The sequence below is a fragment of the Convolutriloba macropyga genome, chromosome 12 (genome assembly GCF_964194025.1).
Source record: "Convolutriloba macropyga chromosome 12, txConMacr16.3, whole genome shotgun sequence".
Taxonomy (NCBI): Eukaryota; Metazoa; Xenacoelomorpha; order Acoela; family Convolutidae; genus Convolutriloba; species Convolutriloba macropyga.
Window position 1 is genome coordinate 56,622,468 of NC_134479.1, and position 21,792 is coordinate 56,644,259.

The window sequence follows — 21,792 nt, forward strand, 5'->3', positions numbered from 1 at the left end:
AAAGAAATGAAAAGTTTGAAGAAAAAATGATCCACGTCGTACAAACGTATCAAACGGAAAAACTGCAACAGTATGAAACTGAAGTAGAAATAATGTTTTCCTACTTTCTCCTGTTGAACAAAAAATGATTAATTCCACATTCGGGTATTAAAAAAGAAAAAAATTAAAAGGGGAAGGTTGGTAAAAAAATATTTTTCCTATTATGACACGATTCTAAGATCACTAAGATTCCGTTTGTTTTCTCTTCTGCTCAAAAATTTGGAAATAAATGCTAATAACATTTTTTCAAAAAATAAGTTTTGATAGGTTTTGCTCCAACTTTTTATATGCAAGATATCAGCGATATTTGGGAACTATTGGGAACTTAAACATTTGTGAATTTTATATCCGAATGGTCGACGACCTCCCGAAAACGCACTACGAATTGCTGCTGATTCAAACTCAATTCAATCTAAACTGAATTTAAAACTGAAAAGAATATATAACGGTTATTATGTGGCGTTGGCAACGCAATACAAATTATATTGGTGCCTTTTAAATGACATGCATGAACGTTCTTTCGGGCAATAATTTTATTTGGGTCAATTGATTGATATACCTTGGTTATCTTGGTACATTGGTCTGTTTGTTGTTTTTGAGTACTTTGTCCCCGCACCACTGAGTTCAAAAGACACAGAGAGATTCTGTAGAGTTGTAGTCACCTTAGATTAACAAATAGGGAACACAGTGTGGGTATTTCCTTTGTAACACCCGTTATAGCCCCCCATCCCATAAACTAACAGCCCGCCCCTCTTAAGGCAAATTTAATGCAATGTGGGCTATATTTTATATGACCTCTCAACTGTGGGATGGTGAGAGGGGATTTGTTATAATGGAAATGACCCCAGTATGTCTTTCTCTATTTGAAATTTAGTTCAGCTAAATTTACGAGGCTTCCATCAAGTTCTTGTGAAAGTTGAAGTTAGTTCTACTTTCTCGACTTTGCTGATTTGGTTGACTGGTTAGATTTGTAAACAGTCGGCTGGTCGAATATTTTGTTCTTCCCTCCTCCTGGCTTGTGGTTGACGTTGTCCAGGGTTCCACATTTGGACTGGACTGTGACTACCTTCGAACAGAATTGAAACTGCCTCAAATTCTTCAGTAAAGTTTCCAAACCCGAGTCGACGTTAGGCTTAAAACTATTAATTATTAGGATCTATTATGTCCACAACACCCCCCCCCCCGCCCGCTTATTGTTCATGTATCTTTAATGCCCCCCAGACGCCTGTGCTATTTTTCATATTTTAACGTGCTATATAACAATAACTAATTTGTAAGTAGTGGGCATAAAAACAACACTTTTGGATGGAGGGATCGAAACAGAATAGACCTCTTTAATAATCTGCGCAAAAATATTGACAAAAACAATTGAAAAAAGATTTATGACAAACAAGCAGGTTTTCAAACAAAATGCGATAATGTTCTATAACCTAGTACTTTCTTGAGTATGTATTATGTCTTTTAAATTATGATTTTAGAAAATTTTCCTAATTTTTAGAATATAAAATACACGTTTTTTCAATTAAAAATCAATTAGGCTCTATTAAAAATTTTGTTGGCCAATTCTACAAAAAATTTGCACACATTAATATTGTTTTAAATTACCATGATAGATGCTAGGGGGTAAATTAGACCGAAAGATAGAACACCTAACTGCTGGTGTTTAGCTGCAGAAATATCCCTTGCCATACTAACTGCGGATAAAAGTGACAAACTTTAGTTTGATTTTACCATACAATGGCCCATAAGAACATTTAACTCTTTAAATTTGGTCTCAAGTAACCACTAAAACAATTCGGGCAAAACAGTTTCGGGGTAATAGACGATTTATACGCGAGGACTCCTCATAACCTATAATACAAGGTCGGTGTTTTCATGCCTAATAGCGCTCCTCTTTTCATAGCCTAAAAGAGATCTTGTTATTTTCTAATAGGTCTGTCGGATCTATTCTGTTTCGCCCCCCCCCATCTTAGTGAGCATAAATTTTTTATGACCCCCAGGCGCACGTGCCATTTTCTTACATAGTAACGTGCTGTATAACAACATATAATTTGTAACTGGGGGTCATAAAAAACACTGGGGGGCCGAAACAGAATAGATCTCTGGCTTGTCCTTAAAAGGTCGAACTTAAGACCAGGAGAGCGCTATTTGACGGAAATGGGTTTTGAAGCAGTTGAATTATGGGCTGTTGAACTTTTTTAGTTGGTTGACTGCTGCTGTTGTTGCCATAGTGCTCCTTCACAATTGTAGGTCCTTTCAAGTCACAAAAGGGATTATGTTTTATATTTGATAAGTTTCGACAATTTATGTTTTGTAATTTGAAAACCTAATTTTGTTGATTATTTAACCAACAACTTGTGTCAACTTTTTGCCCAAAAAAAGTCCCTGAAACAATAATGGTGCAATTTATATTAACTAATTTGCAATAATTGTTGCGTTTGCTAGTGTAACCCTTCCAAAACTGTGTCAGTACAATTTACCCAATGCCATTTTACCCAATTCCATTTTACCCAATGCCATTTTACCCAATGCCATTTTACAAAATTCCATTTTACCCAATGCCATTTTAACAAACGCCATTTTACCCGATTCCATTCTATCCGATGCCATTTTACCCAATTTCATTCTACCCAATACAAACCTTAACTTGGCCTTTTGTTAAAATTACCAGAACGACTATTTAGCCGAGTGGAAATTGCCCGTGGGCATTGATATGAAACTACCACAACTGAACATGGGATCATATTGTCCACATAAGTATTTTAAAACATCCTTGTAATAGCGACTGCTAATTTGTAATCGGATAATTGTACGAAAAAATCAAAGAGCATTGGTTAAGTTGGAATTCGGTAAAATGGCATCAGATAAAATGTCATTGGCTAAAACGAAAGTTTGGGTAAAATGGCATCGGGTAAGATGGCATTGGGTAAAATGGCATTGGGTAAAACGGAATTGGGTAAAACGGAATTGGGTTAGTTGTCATGTAAATTCCAAAACAGTACTTTATCGGGTTGATTTGCAACATTAGAGAACAACTATTGATATCTTCATATATTGGAATATTTTACCCGGGTTGCTCGTCATACAAAAGTCATCTTAGTAGTCATTCTAGGACGTATATGATTCCAATCTATTCTGATTCGTTCCCCCAGCTTAATGGGAATATATGTTTCATGACCCCAGCCGCACGTGCATTATTTCTACAGAGTAACGTCTTATACAAATTCATAAATTGTAACTCGGTTTCTTAAAAAACACTGGGGGCTGAAACAGAATAGATCCTATGATTCTTAGTAATCAAATTATATTTATATATGATTTTTATGAACTCTTGGTAGTCATGCAAGGATCATATATGATTTTCTAGAAATCATAGAGGAATCATAAGAAAAATTTCTCGGCGAAAAAGTATAATTTTCAATTTCTTTTGAAGCTGACAAAATTTCTTGGAAATATACAAGGTCATAAATGACAAATAAAACACTGACTGGTGCCATGAACTTTCGTATAACGTAGTCAGAGGACAAATTAAATTATTATATAGCATTTGTGATCCACATTTGATTCCCCGTGTGCGCTAAAAGAATAACTTAGCAATTTTAACATATTCACACAACGATTTTCAGGTTATATGCAAAAAGGGACAATTTTTGTTATATTTCTTGTAAATGGGCTTTTATGAATTAACTTTTTAGTCATCTATTTGGAATTACTGTTTTATTTAGTGCTCAACCCTACAATTGTACGTCATGGTCTTTTGGCGGATTACAAAGTGAACCACATAGTTGATGTTTTACCGAATATAAATTAAAAAATTGAAAATGGTAAAAAGATTTATGAAAAGTAGATGTATGATTCTTAGTAACCATGCCAGGTTCATATATGATTTCTTGGTAATCATATAAGGATCACGTATGATTTCTCAGTAGTCATACAAGGGTCGTAATAGGAAATTTTTTTATGATTTGTATGACATCATATATGATCCTTGTATGACTACTAAGAAGTGGCGCACCGGGTAGCCATAAAATTGGGCTTAAATTCTTTTTATTAGGGCTTTTTATGGTAAGTATTACACCATAAAAATAAAAATGGAATTATGACACTTTGCGCAGAGGAATGGTGCCTGGAAACTACAAGTTGACTTCCGAACGGTTTAAACCAAACTCAAAATCTCAAAAACAAATTTTAGAAAATGACTTTCCTATGCTTCAAGCCAGGAGGAAATTAGGTCTGACTGCAGAAAAAATTCTATACATTATTTGTTGATTTTTTCGTTTATAATAGGGTTGGTTATTTTTTTTCACCAAGATTTCATTACTTCATGATGCAAAAGGGTTCTTAGCTTATCAGCACCGCATTAAAAGTTTCTGTTTAATTTCAGTCTGTAAAAGACTTGTCCCTATTTTGGTGCTAGGAAAGTTGGCCGACAGGGCGTTTAGCCGACAAGCCAAAAATGAGCAATTTAGCCGACAAGCGTTCTGATTGGTCAAAAATTGAATTGAGTATGGATTAAAAATTACAACATATTTCAGCAATTGAGTTCCAGTAGTTTTCAACGCCAATACTTGCGTTCAAGTATGAGTCCTTAAGTCTGAGAATTTTCTCATTTAAATGAATTTGTTGACGTCTCTGAGAGGGTGGAGGATTCCCCCTACCGTGTCTGCGAATCTCTAGTCGCGAATAACTTTCTTCTCTTAATAGTTTTTTGATAACTGTCCAAAAATTTGGGTTGCAAGTTTGAAGCTCCTTGCCCCAGCCCAAATTCCAACTTTGGCATTTGTTTGTCGTTCTCAATGTAATGGGTCGGTCAAAAACATTCCACATTTCCAGTCGTATGTTTCCGTAAATCCATGTGTCGTACAAATACTGAAAAATTTGGCTTAAATTTGGGTGGTCAAAAAAAATTGTAGTCAATTGGAGCTCGGCATCGAATCCTTCAAGGCCTGTACGAATATCGGATATCGGTAGAAACGGGAGTGCGAACAATTTTTTGGCTATTTTTTTTAATTTTTCGTCATTTTTATAAGGATTCTGAAGTCCAACTTCTTGAATTTTGCGGTAAATACACTGGGCAAAATGAAACCAGCATCCAATATGCGGGGAGCCAGGTAAAAATTTTTTGACAGATGCAATAACACCCGTTTCGTAATCTGTCAAAAAAAAATTCGGGTATGAATTTGACACCAAGTTTTTCGAAAATGCTTTCATCCAGATAACCGATAATCCGATTATATGATCTTTCGGTCTTGTTTCCGAGAAACGCCCAGGCAACCGGAAATTTCCAATTTTCAGCGGTACCAAAAAAAGTATAAATTTGCATAAATGGTTTTGGAGCGGTTTTGAATGTTCCATTTGCAAGTACACATTTTGATCTTGATAAAAATTCGAGTCCTTGATCGGTAACAAAAAGTAAAATACCCGATTCCTGAAGTAACAAAAATCTTTGGTTGCCTTCTGTTTTTGTCCATTCTTCTGGTAAAAAAATATCATCAAAATTTTTTAGAATTTCTGGTAGAATTTTCTTTCTTGTCACACTCATACTCCTTCGAATTTGGGCGTATCTCGGTGGTATAAACTCTTCTGTGTTGGCAATTTGTACTTGACTGTCATATGTTTTTTTCAGAGGACGGGTAGGGTTGTTTTCAATACTATTCAGAACTCTTTTTCGAAAATTTTCTGATTCAATTTGTTCAGTCGGCGGGGGTGATTGTGGGGTGACGGATTATTTAAAATTTGGGTCTCGGTCCCATTCATTGATAATGTTGATTTGCAGTCCTTATTGCAACACTTGAAGTAAATAAAATTCTCCCTTGATTTATTCTTTTTTTAATAAAAAGTTGTCAATTTTCAGGTTTTTCCCCCGAGTTTTTGCGTCTATAAACCCAAACTCCATTCAGATTACGCAATAATTGAGTCAAGAATTAACCAATTTAATTGAACGCATTTATATTTTATTGCTTAAAGTTCATTCACTTTGTTTGCTATTTCTAAATAGCATCTTAATTTGCGGTATTTTTCGACCAATCAGATCGCAGTATTATTTGTCGGCTAAATTTCTCATTTTTTGTTTGTCGGCTAAACGCCCTGTCGGCCAATTCGGCGGCCGCCCCCTATTTTATATCAAGCAAATTTAATTTAATTTCTTGTTGTCACTGAATAGTTTGTTTAATATTTCCAGTTTAATCAGTTTCCTATAAAGATGAATGAATTAATTATTAGTTGTGTAAAATGAATTTGTTTGAGTCAACATTTATGTCTCATAGATCAGTTTATGATTATAGAGAAAAGAAACGATTTTTTAATCTCTGCCTAGCTACACATTTTGACATATAGAATTGGTCTTTAGTTCGGATAGGCGATAGTAGTACTTAAAGCGGGATAATGGACAAAGGCCACCGAGAACGCCTACCATACGCCGTAGGATGTTATCCAGAAATCACCCCTTGTTGTTAATTAAAGTTTTATGAGCGAAATTTTGAAACTTTTTGTATTTGTCAATGAATCGCACGGTTAAATTCTATTCAACAATCTCTCTTACCTAAAAAATCTCGAGAAAAAAAAACTAAAAACTGTTTGAAAGTGCTCAGGCTATTTCCGTGAAATTTTTTCTTACTTTTGAAAAGCCATTACCATTTTGTTATCAAAATGAAAACTGTTTCAAGACGTGCAAACACTTGCTGTACTGGTCCAGGACCTGCAATTTCAATAAATCAGTACTGATTTAAAGTTGATATTGAGCTCGTGTGTGCTTTAACGAAACTTTTTGAGTATTTTACAAAAAAAAGTTTTTTTAATTACAACAAATACAGTTGAAAGCCTGGATATGTAATGTTGAAGCTCAAGCTTCAATATTTCAACATTTCTTAATTTGACTTTTGCATGATTTGATTTTTAACTTTAGTTCATTTGTTTCCATGCTAATTTACCGCTGAAACCAAAGTTTGTGAATTCACTATTGTCAAATCTATCTCATAAGCAAGTTGATCAACATTGGTGACCCCGAAACAACGAACTGCAACTAAAACGTCTGAGCTAAAAGTAAAATTTTAAAAAAAAACATTGACGTAAACACAGGGAGTACCTTTGAATTCTTTTCAATACCGAATTTCTTTATTCACCTAACTCAATGTTTTCTTTATTTTAGAACAATTTAGAACTGCAACTACAGCCCATCAACGAATACGAAAAAAAAAGAGAGGGAAAATTCAAAACTCACAAAGGGGAAGGAGAACAGAAAAAATGCAGAAATAGCATAATCAAATACAAATTCCAAACGAGAAGGAAAATAGTTTCCGAATGTGACAAGAGAAGGAGGAATTGTTTTCCAGCAACTAATTTTTGAAGTTCTATCTTTCTAACAAAGAACAAAGTAACAAAAGTAAAAGGGTCTCAATCCGAGGTAACCTATATCTATAAAAACCTATTTATCTATATATATTTATAAACCTAATATCATATTTATAAAAAAAAAGACTTTGTCCACGCGTCTTTGTTATCATTGAAAAAGTTTTATAGTGCAAATAGGCTTAAACAGCATCACAACTTATTGCTAAAAACCACTGCCTTTTTTAGAAAACATTTTAATAGCTGTAGATGCGTGTACAACGTTCTTTGCTTTGAAGTAGATAGTGTTCAATCACATACGCACACATAAAGAAAATAAAAACACAATAAATTTTGTTTTTTTATCGTAGATAGATATCGAAGTTTCGGAATTTTTTCAATCTCTGCAAAATGTAAAGCAAGAAAGAACACGGCAATTACAGTCAAACACTTTCTACTTCAGAGGGCACGTTAAAGAGTAGACAAAGCTTCGGATTTAGGTTGTTCGTTGCAGAGAAGATTGAAACGTCAAGTAGTAACCCCACGTATCAAAAGTCGGTAATAGAAAATTTTTTTGACATTAATTTTCCTTAAAAAAATTGAAGTTCTCTGACTATCTGCAAAGTCCAACAGACCCAACCAAGTTTAGGATAAAAGAAAGTCAGACCCTACCATCAGTTATATTACAACACCATAAAAACAAATTCGGGTCTGAGATATTTTTTGCTCTTTTAACATATAACTATAATGAAGGAATTTTCTTTCGAAAAAGGAAAAAAATAATCCTTTATCAGCAAATAGGCTGACAATTAAAAAGAACTCACACCCATTACGCTGCATGCAGATCGGAGAATGCTAAACAAAAAATAGACAACAGAAGTAGAAAGAGCAGCTTTTTTACCAACCTCAAGTAACACTGAATACTCTTGCGCGCAACAATATAGGGACTCTCATTGATAGTGCTGTTTAAATTTGCTTAGAAACTGAAACTGTTCAAAACTGCAAACTAATTAAGCACTAAGCAAGAATAACCTGAACAATTAAGAAACAGTGAGGTTGAGTGGGGCTCAGCAGTTAACTTTCTTGAGAAACAGTATCAGACCGATGACGTTGACCTTCAACTCACGTATGACATCCTGCTAGAACACAAGGCATGCTTGGATAAGCTTTTGGATAATATAACCGAGTGTACCCTCACAACTAACGAAAACACCAGACTCGCTGAACAACCACGTTGCTGAAAGGGAAGAAAATTTTAAACGGTTTGTCTAAATCAAAGATCAACACAATTGGCGCTTGAGGAGACAATCCTATTACAAAAACAACAATGTATGCGCCTTCATATCAAACAGATACACAAGGCACAATGAAATTGCAGCCCAAAATCACACGGAGATACAACTTACGCAACAGACATAATTCCTCTAACAACTCGAGAGAATCATCATCAGATAGAAGTCTGCGCAATTCAATATCTATATCACAGCCAACACACTCATGCCCGACACTGACCGAAAGAAACAATCCAAGTTGTTCTGTCTCAAATGAAATCGGACTCAGCATTGATAGGTATCAATCATTTCTCGAACGATTGATGAACAGAACTCCAATAGTGTACCTAAAGATTCAAACGAAGGAAACAGAAGACCAACTGAACTTTCCGAGCGAACCCAGAGCAACCAACAAAACGAGCGTATTGGAACAAATAGGCATAACCAATTAACCGAACCATTTCAGTTCAGCCGACACCAGAACTACACTTGCAGTAATAACCAGCCGAGCAGTTGGATCCGCCCACATGTTCAGCTCCAAGCAATACCGGTAACAGTGTTTTCGGAGACAGTGTCCATTGAAACTTACGCTCTCCTTGACAGTGGAAGTGACAATACGCAAATTACCAGGACAATTGCAGATGCTTTAGGAATTAGCGATAGGAAATCTGTTACAATCCCCGTAGCATCACTATACCAAGAACACACGATAGAAACAACAGAAGTTTTTCTTGAATTTGGAGCCATCGACAGCAGTAGACCTATCATTAACTTACCAGTGTTTGCGACTTCCACCACAGACTTTCAAATGCCGACAGTGCCAATTCAGATGCTCAACAGCGTTTGTAAGGATTTCGGTCACTTAAGCGGTATAAATTCTCAAATCAGAGACAACAGAATAGGTATTCTGATAGAAGCCGATTCTTTCACAGCAACAGTTCCTCTCAAGTACACAATCGGAGCCCCGGGAACACCGTACGGAGTTCTCACACAATTAGGATGGACAATAACCGGACCAGTCCCAAACAAGTATTGACAACTTACAGAGCAGAACAAATGCAATCGTAATATAGAAACAACAGAAATTCATGCCCGACATTGACCGAAAGAAACAATACCAGTTGTTCTGTCTCAAATGAAATCGGACTCAGCATTGATAGATATCAATCATTGAATTTTCGGGATGACACCGACAATTCTTCAACTGATTGCCAGCAAAAAAACGGCAGAGATACAGTTGTGTCGAATAAATCTTGCAAGCGTATCATTGGACAACCTGTAGAAACTAAAGCAAACGACATTGCGGGAATTAGTAATCAACGAACAGATTGGAACCGGAACAGTTTACAACAGGGGTCTTCTCGAACGATTGTTGAACAGAACTCCAATAGTGTACCTAAAGATTCAAACGAAGGAAACAGAAGACCACCTGAACTTTCCGAGCGAACCCAAGCAACCAACAAAACGAGCGTATTTGAACAAATAGGCATAACCAATTAACCGAACCTTTTCAGTTTAGCCGACACCAGAACTACACTTGCAGTAATAACCAGCCGAGCAGTTGGATCCGCCCACATGTTCAGCTCCAAGCAATACCGGTAACAGTGTTTTCGGAGACAGTGTCCATTGAAACTTACGCTCTCCTTGACAGTGGAAGTGACAATACGCAAATTACCAGGACAATTGCAGATGCTTTAGGAATTAGCGATAGGAAATCTGTTACAATCCCCGTAGCATCACTATACCAAGAACACACGATAGAAACAACAGAAGTTTTTCTTGAATTTGGAGCCATCGACAGCAGTAGACCTATCATTAACTTACCAGTGTTTGCGACTTCCACCACAGACTTTCAAATGCCGACAGTGCCAATTCAGATGCTCAACAGCGTTTGTAAGGATTTCGGTCACTTAAGCGGTATAAATTCTCAAATCAGAGACAACAGAATAAGTATTCTGATAGGAGCCGATGATTTTACAGCAACAGTTCCTCTCAAGTACACAATCGGACCACCGGGAACACCGTACGGAGTTCTCACACAATTAGGATGGGCAATAACCGGACCAGTCCCAAACAAGTATTGACAACTTACAGAGCAGAACAAATGCAATCGTAATATAGAAACAACAGAAATTCATGCCCGACATTGACCGAAAGAAACAATACCAGTTGTTCTGTCTCAAATGAAATCGGACTCAGCATTGATAGATATCAATCATTGAATTTTCGGGATGACACCGACAATTCTTCAACTGATTGCCAGCAAAAAAACGGCAGAGATACAGTAGTGTCGAATAAATCTTGCAATCGTATCATTGGACAACCTGTAGAAACTAAAGCAAACGACATTGCGGGAATTAGTAATCAACGAACAGATTGGAACCGGAACAGTTTACAACAGGGGTCTTCTCGAACGATTGTTGAACAGAACTCCAATAGTGTACCTAAAGATTCAAACGAAGGAAACAGAAGACCACCTGAACTTTCCGAGCGAACCCAAGCAACCAACAAAACGAGCGTATTTGAACAAATAGGCATAACCAATTAACCGAACCTTTTCAGTTTAGCCGACACCAGAACTACACTTGCAGTAATAACCAGCCGAGCAGTTGGATCCGCCCACATGTTCAGCTCCAAGCAATGCCGGTAACAGTGTTTTCGGAGACAGTCTCCATTGAAACTTACGCTCTCCTTGACAGTGGAAGTGACAATACGCAAATTACCAGGACAATTTCATATGCTTTAGGAATTAGCGATAGGAAATCTGTTACAATCCCCGTAGCATCACTATACCAAGAACACACGATAGAAACAACAGAAGTTTTTCTTGAATTTGGAGCCATCGACAGCAGTAGACCTATCATTAACTTACCAGTGTTTGCGACTTCCACCACAGACTTTCAAATGCCGACAGTGCCAATTCAGATGCTCAACAGCGTTTGTAAGGATTTCGGTCACTTAAGCGGTATAAATTCTCCTCAAATCAGAGACAACAGAATAGGTATTCTGATAGGAGCCGATTCTTTCACAGCAACAGTTCCTCTCAATTACACAATCGGACCCCCGGGAACACCGTACGGATTTCTCACACAATTAGGATGGACAATAGCCGGACCAGTCCCAAACAAGTATTGACAACTTGCAGAGCAGAACAAATGCAATCGTGATATAGAACAACAGAAATTCATGCCCGACATTGACCGAAAGAAACAATACCAGTTGTTCTGTGTCAAATGAAATCGGACTCAGCATTGATAGGTATCAATCATTGAGTTTTCGAGAGGACACCGACAATTCTTCACCTGATAGCCAGCCAAAAAACGACAGAGATACAGTTGTGTCGAATAAATCTTGCAAGCGTATCATTGGACAAACTGTAGAAACTAAAGCAAACGACATCGCGGGAATTAGAAATCAACGAACAGATTGGAACCGGAACAGTTTACAACAGGGGTCTTCTCGAACGATTGTTGAACAGAACTCCAATAGTGTACCTAAAGATTCAAACGAAGGAAACAGAAGACCACCTGAACTTTCCAAGCGAACCCAGAGCAACCAACAAAACGAGCGTATTGGAACAAATAGGCATAACCAATTAACCGAACCATTTCAGTTCAGCCGACACCAGAACTACACTTGCAGTAATAACCAGCCGAGCAGTCGGATCCGCCCACATGTTCAGCTCCAAGCAATACCGGTAGCAGTGTTTTCGGAGACAGTCTCCATTGAAACTTACGCTCTCCTTGACAGTGGAAGTGACAATACGCAAATTACCAGGACAATTGCAGATGCTTTAGGAATCAGCGATAGGAAATCTGTTACAATCCCCGTAGCATCACTATACCAAGAACACACGATAGAAACAACAGAAGTTTTTCTTGAATTTGGAGCCACCGAAAGCAGTAGACCTATCATTAACTTACCATTGTTTGCGACTTCCACCACAGAGTTTCAAATGCCGACAGTGCCAATTCAGATGCTCAACAGCGTTTGTAAGGATTTCGGTCATTTAAGCGGTATAAATTCTCCTCAAATCAGAGACAACAGAATAGGTATTCTGATAGGAGCCGATTCTTTCACAGCAACAGTTCCTCTCAAGTACACAATCGGACCCACGGGAACACCGTACGGAGTTCTCACACAATTAGGATGGGCAATAACCGGACCAGTCCCAAACAAGTATTGACAACTTACAGAGCAGAACAAATGCATTCGTAATATAGAAACAACAGAAATTCATGCCCGACATTGACCGAAAGAAACAATACCAGTTGTTCTGTCTCAAATGAAATCTGACTCAGCATTGATAGGTATCAATCATTAAGTTTTCGAGAGGACACCGACAATTCTTCACCTGCTAGCCAGCAAAAAACGGCAGAGATACAGTTGTGTCGAATAAATCTTGCAAGCGTATCATTGGACAAACTGTAGAAACTAAAGCAAACGACATCGCGGGAATTAGTAATCAACGAACAGATTGGAACCGGAACAGTTTACAACAGGGGTCTTCTCAAACGATTGTTGGACAGAACTCCAATAGTGTACCTAAAGATTCAAACGAAGGAAACAGAAGACCACCTGAACTTTCCGAGCGAACCCAGAGCAACCAAAAAACGAGCGTATTGGAACAATTAGGCATAACCAATTAACCGAACCATTTCAGTTTAGCCGACACTAGAACTACACTTGCAGTAATAACCAGCCGAGCAGTTGGATCCGCCCACATGTTCAGCTCCAAGCAATACCGGTAACAGTGTTTTCGGAGACAGTCTCCATTGAAACTTACGCTCTCCTTGACAGTGGAAGTGACAATACGCAAATTACCAGGACAATTGCAGATGCTTTAGGAATTAGCGATAGGAAATCTGTTACAATCCCCGTAGCATCACTATACCAAGAACACACGATAGAAACAACAGAAGTTTTTCTTGAATTTGGAGCCATCGACAGCAGTAGACCTATCATTAACTTACCAGTGTTTACGACTTCTACCACAGACTTTCAAATGCCGACAGTGCCAATTCAGATGCTCAACAGCGTTTGTAAGGATTTCGGTCATTTAAGCGGTATAAATTTTCCTCAAATCAGAGACAACAGAATAAGTATTCTGATAGGAGCCGATGATTTTACAGCAACAGTTCCTCTCAAGTACACAATCGGACCACCGGGAACACCGTACGGAGTTCTCACACAATTAGGGCGGACAATAACCGGACCAGTCCCAAACAAGTATTGACAACTTACAGAGCAGAACAAATGCAATCGTAATATAGAAACAACAGAAATTCATGCCCGACATTGACCGAAAGAAACAATATCAGTTGTTCTGTCTCAAGTGAAATCGGACTCAGCATTCATAGATATCAATCATTGAATTTTCGGGATGACACCGACAATTCTTCACCTGATTGCCAGCAAAAAAACGGCAGAGATACAGTTGTGTCGAATAAATCTTGCAAGCGTATCATTGGACAAACTGTAGAAAATACAGCAAACGACAGCGCAGGAATTAGTAATCAACGAACAGATTGGAAACGGAACAGTTTACAACAGGGGTCTTCTCGAACGATTGTTGAACAGAACTCCAATAGTGTACCTAAAGATTCAAACGAAGGAAACAGAAGACCACCTGAACTTTCCGAGCGAACCCAGAGCAACCAACATAATGAGCGTATTGGAACTCATTGGCATAGGCAATTAACCGAACCATTTCAGTTTGGGAAATCCAACAAAACCAATCAGGACCCCCAAACAACATCAACAGTAAATAACTCAGCAAAATTTAAAAGCCATTAGCTTCCAGATAAACAACTCAGAATTGAAAAGCGCTTAAAGCACAAAAAGTTATTACCAATTGTCCCCCCGAGGACAGCTGTGACAACAGTGACAGTGACAGCGATGAAGGGACAAACCAACGAAACGATTCGCGTGCAAAGGTCTCTTCAAAGAACCAAGCATCCAAACTACAAAGTTTTGGGGGAAGCACAACTCACCAACAAAGAACACAACAGGAGAATTGCCTAACAAATTCACGACCTCTAGCTTCGATTAAACAAAAACAAACAAGGGATAGAAACATTCTCTCACCCGAAAATCGAAATCAACCTCGTTACAATGAGAATACCATATTAACAAAGACAACCTGCAGCCGTCCAACAGTATCAGTAGACACATCTGATACGGAAATACAAACAAGGTCTGGCCGCAGCCAGTCTCATGCAATACACGAAATCAGAGAGAACAGTATGGAGAGATACGAAGACAGCTCCAATGTCAGACAACCAACAGTTCACTTCGAATCTGCTACACAACCACCTGAAAATCACACTAAAAGTTCAACCAACGAACATTTTAGCAATCTGCATTTTACACCAAATCAGAGAAACCCGCACATAAACATCAATTTGCCAAAGACACAACTGAAGACATACATTGGAGACCCCCTCAAATGGCACGAGTGGTATTGTTAATTCAAATCAACAATACATGATAATGTGTCCCTTTCGGACGCACAGAAAATCAAATATCTGCAAAACGAACGCCCTCACTGATCGCGCAAAGGAAAGCGTTTTTGGATACTCACATAATGAAGAATTTTACCACGATGCAATAACCGAACTCAAGAGAAGATTTGGAAGACCACAAACTGTTACTGCAGCCTATCTTGACAAACTGGAACGCTGGCCCAAGCCTTCTACAGACAACCCAGACAGCTTCATTTCATTTGCAGCATTTCTCAGACAATTAGTACAAATTTTTCTTCTTCACGAGTTTACGCAGGACCTGCAATCATCCGCCGTTCTCAGAGTAGCCAAAGAAAAACTATCTCCTGCAATGATAATAAAGTGGAACGAAAATGTCATCCGCAAAGAACTTGTTAACCCAGATTTGAAACATTTCAAAGATTGGATAGACAAGAATGCCGAAGCGTGCGAAGATATGCCACGCACTCATAATTCATTCTATGAGAGAACACACCAACGTGGAGAAGCTGAACAAAGGATCAACGCTAGAAAGATTTGTCCGCTTTGTTCACATAGCCACAATTTAGGAAAATGTCAAATGTTTTTCGAGTGAAAACTTGTACGACTGACAGCAGACAGTGCGACAAATGCCCTAATTGTCTTTCTGAAAATCCAAAAAGACAATGCAACAGTAAATACAGATGCCAGATAGACAATTGTAACGGTTTTCATCACTCAACAATACACCGTAACAATTTCAATACAACACAGGCTAGTAATCGAGGACAAAAACAATCAATATCTGAATATCGACACAATGGAGATAACTTGAACAGAAACCAGTTCAATTTCACAAACAACAGTTCTTCGTGGAACAAAAATTTGAGCAGTACTAACCCCAACTACAATCACCAAACTAGACAAAATGGTAACAGTAATTACAACCGGCAACGCAGCAGGAGCCGATACAACAGCAACAACAACTACAACAACAACAGCATCAACAGCAACAGCAACAATAACAGAAATTTTAACTACAACAATAGTAACAGCTACAACAGATATAACCGGAACCTCTATTACGGGCAATCAGATCAAGTGCCCAATCCATCCAATTTACAGCAACAGCAGCCAACTTCGGGAAACTTTAACCAACAATATCAGCACTCAATAGACCAAAACTCGCAATGTTTCTCAGGCAGCAATAGCCGACACCAGAACTACACTTGCAGTAAGAACCAGCCGAGCAGTCGGATCCGCCCACATGTTCAGCTCCAAGCAAACCGGTAACAGTGTTTTCAGTGACAGTCTCCATTGAAACTTACGCCCTCCTTGACAGTGGAAGTGACAATACGCAAATTACCCGGACAATTACAGTTGCTTTAGGAATTAGTAATAAGAAATCTGTTACAAGCCCCGTAGCATCACTATACCAAGAACACACGATAGAAACAACAGAAATTTTTCTTGGAATTGGAGCCATCGACAGCAGTAGACCTATCATTAACTTACCAGTGTTTACGACTTCTACCACAGACTTTCAAATGCCGACGGTGCCAATTCAGATGCTCAACAGCGTTTGTAAGGATTTCGGTCATTTAAGCGGTATAAATTTTCCTCAAATCAGAGACAACAGAATAAGTATTCTGATTGGAGCCGATGCTTTTACAGCAACAGTTCCTCTCAAGTACACAATCGGACCACCGGGAACACCGTACGGAGTTCTCACACAATTAGGGCGGACAATAACCGGACCAGTCCCAAACAAGTATTGAAAACTTACAGAGCAGAACAAATGCAATCGTAACATAACCTTGTTCAATAGGGTTAAGTCAGAAGAGACGATATTGAACGAAGACATGCTCCAATTATTTTGGACCTGTGAAAGAACAAGCACAACAAAAGCTTCACCTAATACAATAAACCAAGAAGACAAGAAAGCTCTACAAATTTTCGAGGATACAGTAAAACATAACGGAGAGAGGTATGCGATTGGACTACCCTGGAAACAAAACGTAGAATTACCTAACAATTACTTTCTAGCAAAAGCCCAACTACGATCATTGGTAAAGCGCCTCAATGAAGACAGACAATTAGCCGACACCTACAACACCCTAATTCAGAACGACATTGTAAAAGGTTACGTTGAGGAGACGAACCGAGAACCTTCCCATCATGCAACCAATTGTGGTATCTTCCTCATCATCTAGTACAGCACAAACAAAAGAAAAAAATTCGTCGTGTAACAAACGCAGCATCCATTTACAAAGGACATTCATTGAAAAAAGCGCTTCTAACTGGACCAGATCTTCTCTGCAGTTTAGTTGGACTCCTACTACGCTTTCGACATTTTGCCATAGCAGTTACCGGAGACATAGAAGCCATGTTTATGCAGATAGCAGTAAGGAAAGAAGATCAAGACGCATTAAGGTTTCTTTGGTACAAAAACAACACCGAAACAATATACAAATACAAGAGACTCATATTTGGTGCAACCTGCTCGCCCTCGTGTGCTATCTATGTTCTTCGAAAATGTGCCATCGATAATCACCACGTATCACCCGAAGCCACTCAATCAATAATGAATAATTTTTACATGGACGAATTTTTACAGAGTTTCCAGACAACAGAAAAAACAATCAAAAAGACAACATGCATCAGAGAAACATTAAAAAGGAGGATTCAACTTAACAAAATTCTTCAGCAACGATTCGAGTTTTCCTTAAATTGAAAACACTGAAACAGATACAGAATTAACGCAACGAGTTTTGGGACAGAAGTGTGATGTCAAAAACGACACTTTCATATTTAGGAAACCCAATTTAGACATCAAAATTGAACGATTGCAACAAAGACAACTCTTGTCAATAGCAGCTTCGCTTTTCGACCCCTTGGGGATGATAACGCCATTTGCGATACGAATTCAAAGCTTTCTTCAAGCAGTCATAAAACAATGCAAGAAATGGGACGAAAAAGTACCAGCCGAATTTCATATTGACCTGAAGAAATGGATTTATGAAATCAACAGCATGCCAGATATTACAACAAAAAGATGCCTTATAACAGGACCAACGATTAGTCAACAACTTCATGTCTTCACAGATGCGTCAAATATAGCAAGTTCAGGGGTTATGTTTTTGATATCTACAACTACTGAAGGGAATGTCATTGTGAACTATGTCATTAGCAAATCCCGAGTAGCCCCCATAAAGAACACAAGTATACCATAACTTGAATTAGAGGCAGCCACATTGGGAGCTGAACTAGCTAGTTTTGTAGTCACAGAAATGACATTGAATTTTTCCTCAGCTCATTTCTGGACGGATAGTACTGCAACATTATGATGGATAAACTCAGACAAACGGCAAAAAGTTTTCGAAGCTAACCGTGTCAACAAAATTATGGAATATTCTAAAGCGCACGAATGGAAACAACAAGTTTGAAACCAACAGAGCTCAAAGAGAAGAGGCTACAAAGACTAAAATTTCCTTTTCAAGACCCCGAGCACTGGAACTTTGATCAAACAAAGTTTCTAACAACGACAAATTTAGTATTACCTAATTGTATAAACCCTGTCATAGAACCAACAAAATTTTCAAATTGGAAACGATTGCTCAGAAGGACAATTTCTTTTTGAAGACCCTGAGCACTGGAACTTTGATCAAACAAAGTTTCTAACAACGACAAATTTAGTATTACCTAATTGTATAAACCCTGTCATAGAACCAACAAAATTTTCAAATTGGAAGCGATTGCTCAGACGGACAACAACAGTGTACAAAGCAACAAACATTTTGCGGAAAAGAGATAAACTAAACAGTTAGAATGAAGCTCAAAATTACCTGATAAAGATGTCACAACAAAAGACTTTCAGAAAAACAGTTATTAGAATGCAAACTGAACAACAACTGGAACCAAGGGATGCAATTCTTCAATTCAATCCATTTTTGGGTGGAAATGGAGTTTTGCGAGCCAAAGGAAGGCTGAAATATGCGCCAATACCTTGGATTCAAAAACACCCCATAATACGGGACATCAAAGACCATGTCATTCAGTTAATCGTCAAGACGCTCACACTAACAGCTGTCAACACATGGGAACGGAGTTTGTCAGAGCGCACCTGCAACAGACATTTTTAATCATTGGTCTTCGAAGGTTCCTAAGAAGACTCAGCCGGACATGTTTCATATGCCACCGATGGAGAGCTCAGAATATTACACCAATGATGTCTGATCTTCCGCCCTTTCGCTTTGCTGACGCGGAAAAACAATACCCATTCAAAAATGTAGGATTAGATTTTTTTGGACTTTTCTATATTGAGGATAATTCTCGCAAGCTTGAAAAACAGTACATCTGCCTTTTCACGTGGTTACTAACCCGTGCAGCGCACTTGGAAGTTTGCCATAGTCTAGACACCGACAGTTGTTTACTTGCAATTAGACGTTGCAAAACAACTCAAAGCGGGCAATTTAGTCTGGATTCTGAACGAATTTACACCAAGAGGTATTTGGCCCCTAGCCCCTAGGACGGATAACGGAATGTCATTACGGAGCCGACGGAATATCAAGGTCATTTGACATTCACACCGCAACAGGTACACTAACTCGCCCTGCAGTAAAAATGTCAAGAGTCTTAGATGAAGAAGAACTGATCAACTCAAAGAGCGTAGCAACAAACCCAACATAATTCCAAACATTATTAGCATTATCACCAAATGTTTCACTCATTCATCTCCTGATAACCAGTCATCCAACATTCAATAATATTGGTAACCCTTTTCTCTCGTTGTGTGGGAGGATTGTGCATTTTGTCAAAACATTCCAATTAGTTTTAGATGTCAAGCCACTGCGAGCCAGATGGCGAATTGCAACTCAGAACAACATCAGAAGCCAAATAGATCAAACCGATCCATTCCAAATCAAGTAACTAGCAGCTCACAAGATTGCCTAACAAACAACGCAGCTTGCAATGCAAAGAGAAGATCAACAACTACGAAAGAGATTACAAGTCACAAACTCAATGTGTTTTATAATAGTTTTTAATTTATTTCCAGAGTATTCAGGTTTAGCCCTAATTTTAAAGCGCGCCCTCCTCTCGTCGCGGAGTGTTGAAGCTCATGCTTCAATATTTCAACATTTCTTACTTTGAGTTTTGCATGATTTGATTTCTAACTTTAGTTCATTTGTTTCCATGCTAATTTACCGCTGAACCAAAGTTTGTGAATTCACTATTGTCAAATCGATCTTATGAGCAAGTTGATCATGTAATATTTAAATACAATGATTTGTTGTTTCATAGATGACAGCATTTTAAATGTCAGGAGATATTCGTGGTCTCTGATGAAATTGCCTAACACTGCTCATTGCGATAAAACAGGTGAAAATGTTTCATTAATCTTTTCAATTTCTAGAAAAGTCCCAGGGTCCGAACCTGAATGGTGAAAGGAACTTTGGGTCTATTCTGTTTTGCCCCCTCCCCCATTTTAGTGGGTTTTTACCTTTTACGCCCCCGGCGCACGAGCTTTTTTTACATAGTTATAACAACATATAATTTGTAAATGAGGCGTAAAAAACACTGGGGGGGGGGGGGGGCAGAATAGATCCGGAACATTAGGTAAGCTTTATCGGGTCTTTCCCGTTATAGCCCCCCATGAAATTATAGCCCCCATTATGGTATAATTACCATGACTGGGGGGCTATAGGTTATCTGACCACTAAGCTGGGGGGGGGGGCTATAATGGGAAAGACCCGCTTTATCTACCCCAGATTTTCCAAAGGCATAATCCCTTGTGGGTCAGCAGCTGATTTCGGTGGGTTCTTTTTCAGAGCTGGTTTTGGTTTCGGTTTCTTAGTTCCAGTTGGGTTTCCAGCATTGTTCTGGCCGTGAAAACCACTTGAAAGAGGCATTCTCTTAAAAGGCTCTGTCGAATATTCCCAGAGTTGAAAAAATAACCACCTTGATCAAAGTTTATGAGTTATACAGGTAAAACGATATTCGTATAGTATTTTAAGCTTTCAGCATAGTTAGTAAAAAGTAATTTGAATTTTTTTGGGTATCGTTATGAGTGGAGGTAAAAAACAGTACAGGTCTCTAAATAATTTCAGAAAGTTTTAGTTATTATTCTGGGCTGTGAGGCACTTAATATCCGACGCAGTCATGATTCTGAGTCGGCAGTCAAAAATTAGTCCGAATTGCAATCAAAGCGAGGTGTAGTCTGTGTTGGAGCATGATTCTAAGTAGCTCATGCCCCTATACGTGGCACTTGCGGCCGAGTATTGTTAGGAAGTCATATATGCGATAAGATTTATTGAATATTACCACACGGTCGTTATCGCCACCGAGAAATTATCAAACTCCGAGGCGAAGCCGATGTGTTAAGATAACTTCGAAGGCAATAACAACCGTGTGGTAATTTTTTTATTCAATACCCGTTGCGATCATGTTTGTTTTTTTAGACTACAAGTTTATCAAACTGTTTCCATCATTAGACTTCGAGTTTATCACCACTTTTTTTATCGCCACTGTTTACTTAGTAACAGTGGCGATAAAAGAGTATGATAAACTCGTAGTCAATGATGAAGTGTTTTTCCAGTGTCGATCGGGCATTAAAATTTATTAAACTGGCAATTTACTTAACTGCTATTATCGCAACAGGTGTTGATTAATTATGTTTTATTTTATCTAGAGCATCT

At 38.3% G+C, this 21,792-nt stretch overlaps 1 protein-coding gene across 2 annotated transcripts; it reads right to left on the bottom strand.

The window, feature by feature from the left end:
* Positions 1-559: 559 nt before the first annotated feature.
* LOC142350791 (uncharacterized) lies at positions 560-21,242 on the bottom strand. Of its 2 annotated transcripts, XM_075402747.1 has the most exons (4): positions 20,885-21,242; positions 2,234-2,291; positions 929-1,105; positions 560-701 (listed from the first exon to the last, which is right to left on the bottom strand). In XM_075402747.1, exons 1-3 carry the CDS (start codon positions 21,004-21,006, stop codon positions 968-970), a joined length of 318 nt encoding a protein of 105 aa, XP_075258862.1. In that variant the 5' UTR covers positions 21,007-21,242; the 3' UTR covers positions 560-701; positions 929-967. The 2 variants fall into 2 exon arrangements, with proteins under 2 accessions (XP_075258862.1, XP_075258861.1); XM_075402746.1 differs by lacking the exon at positions 560-701 and having other exon boundaries at positions 743-1,105.
* Between the last annotated feature and the right edge of the window lie 550 nt (positions 21,243-21,792).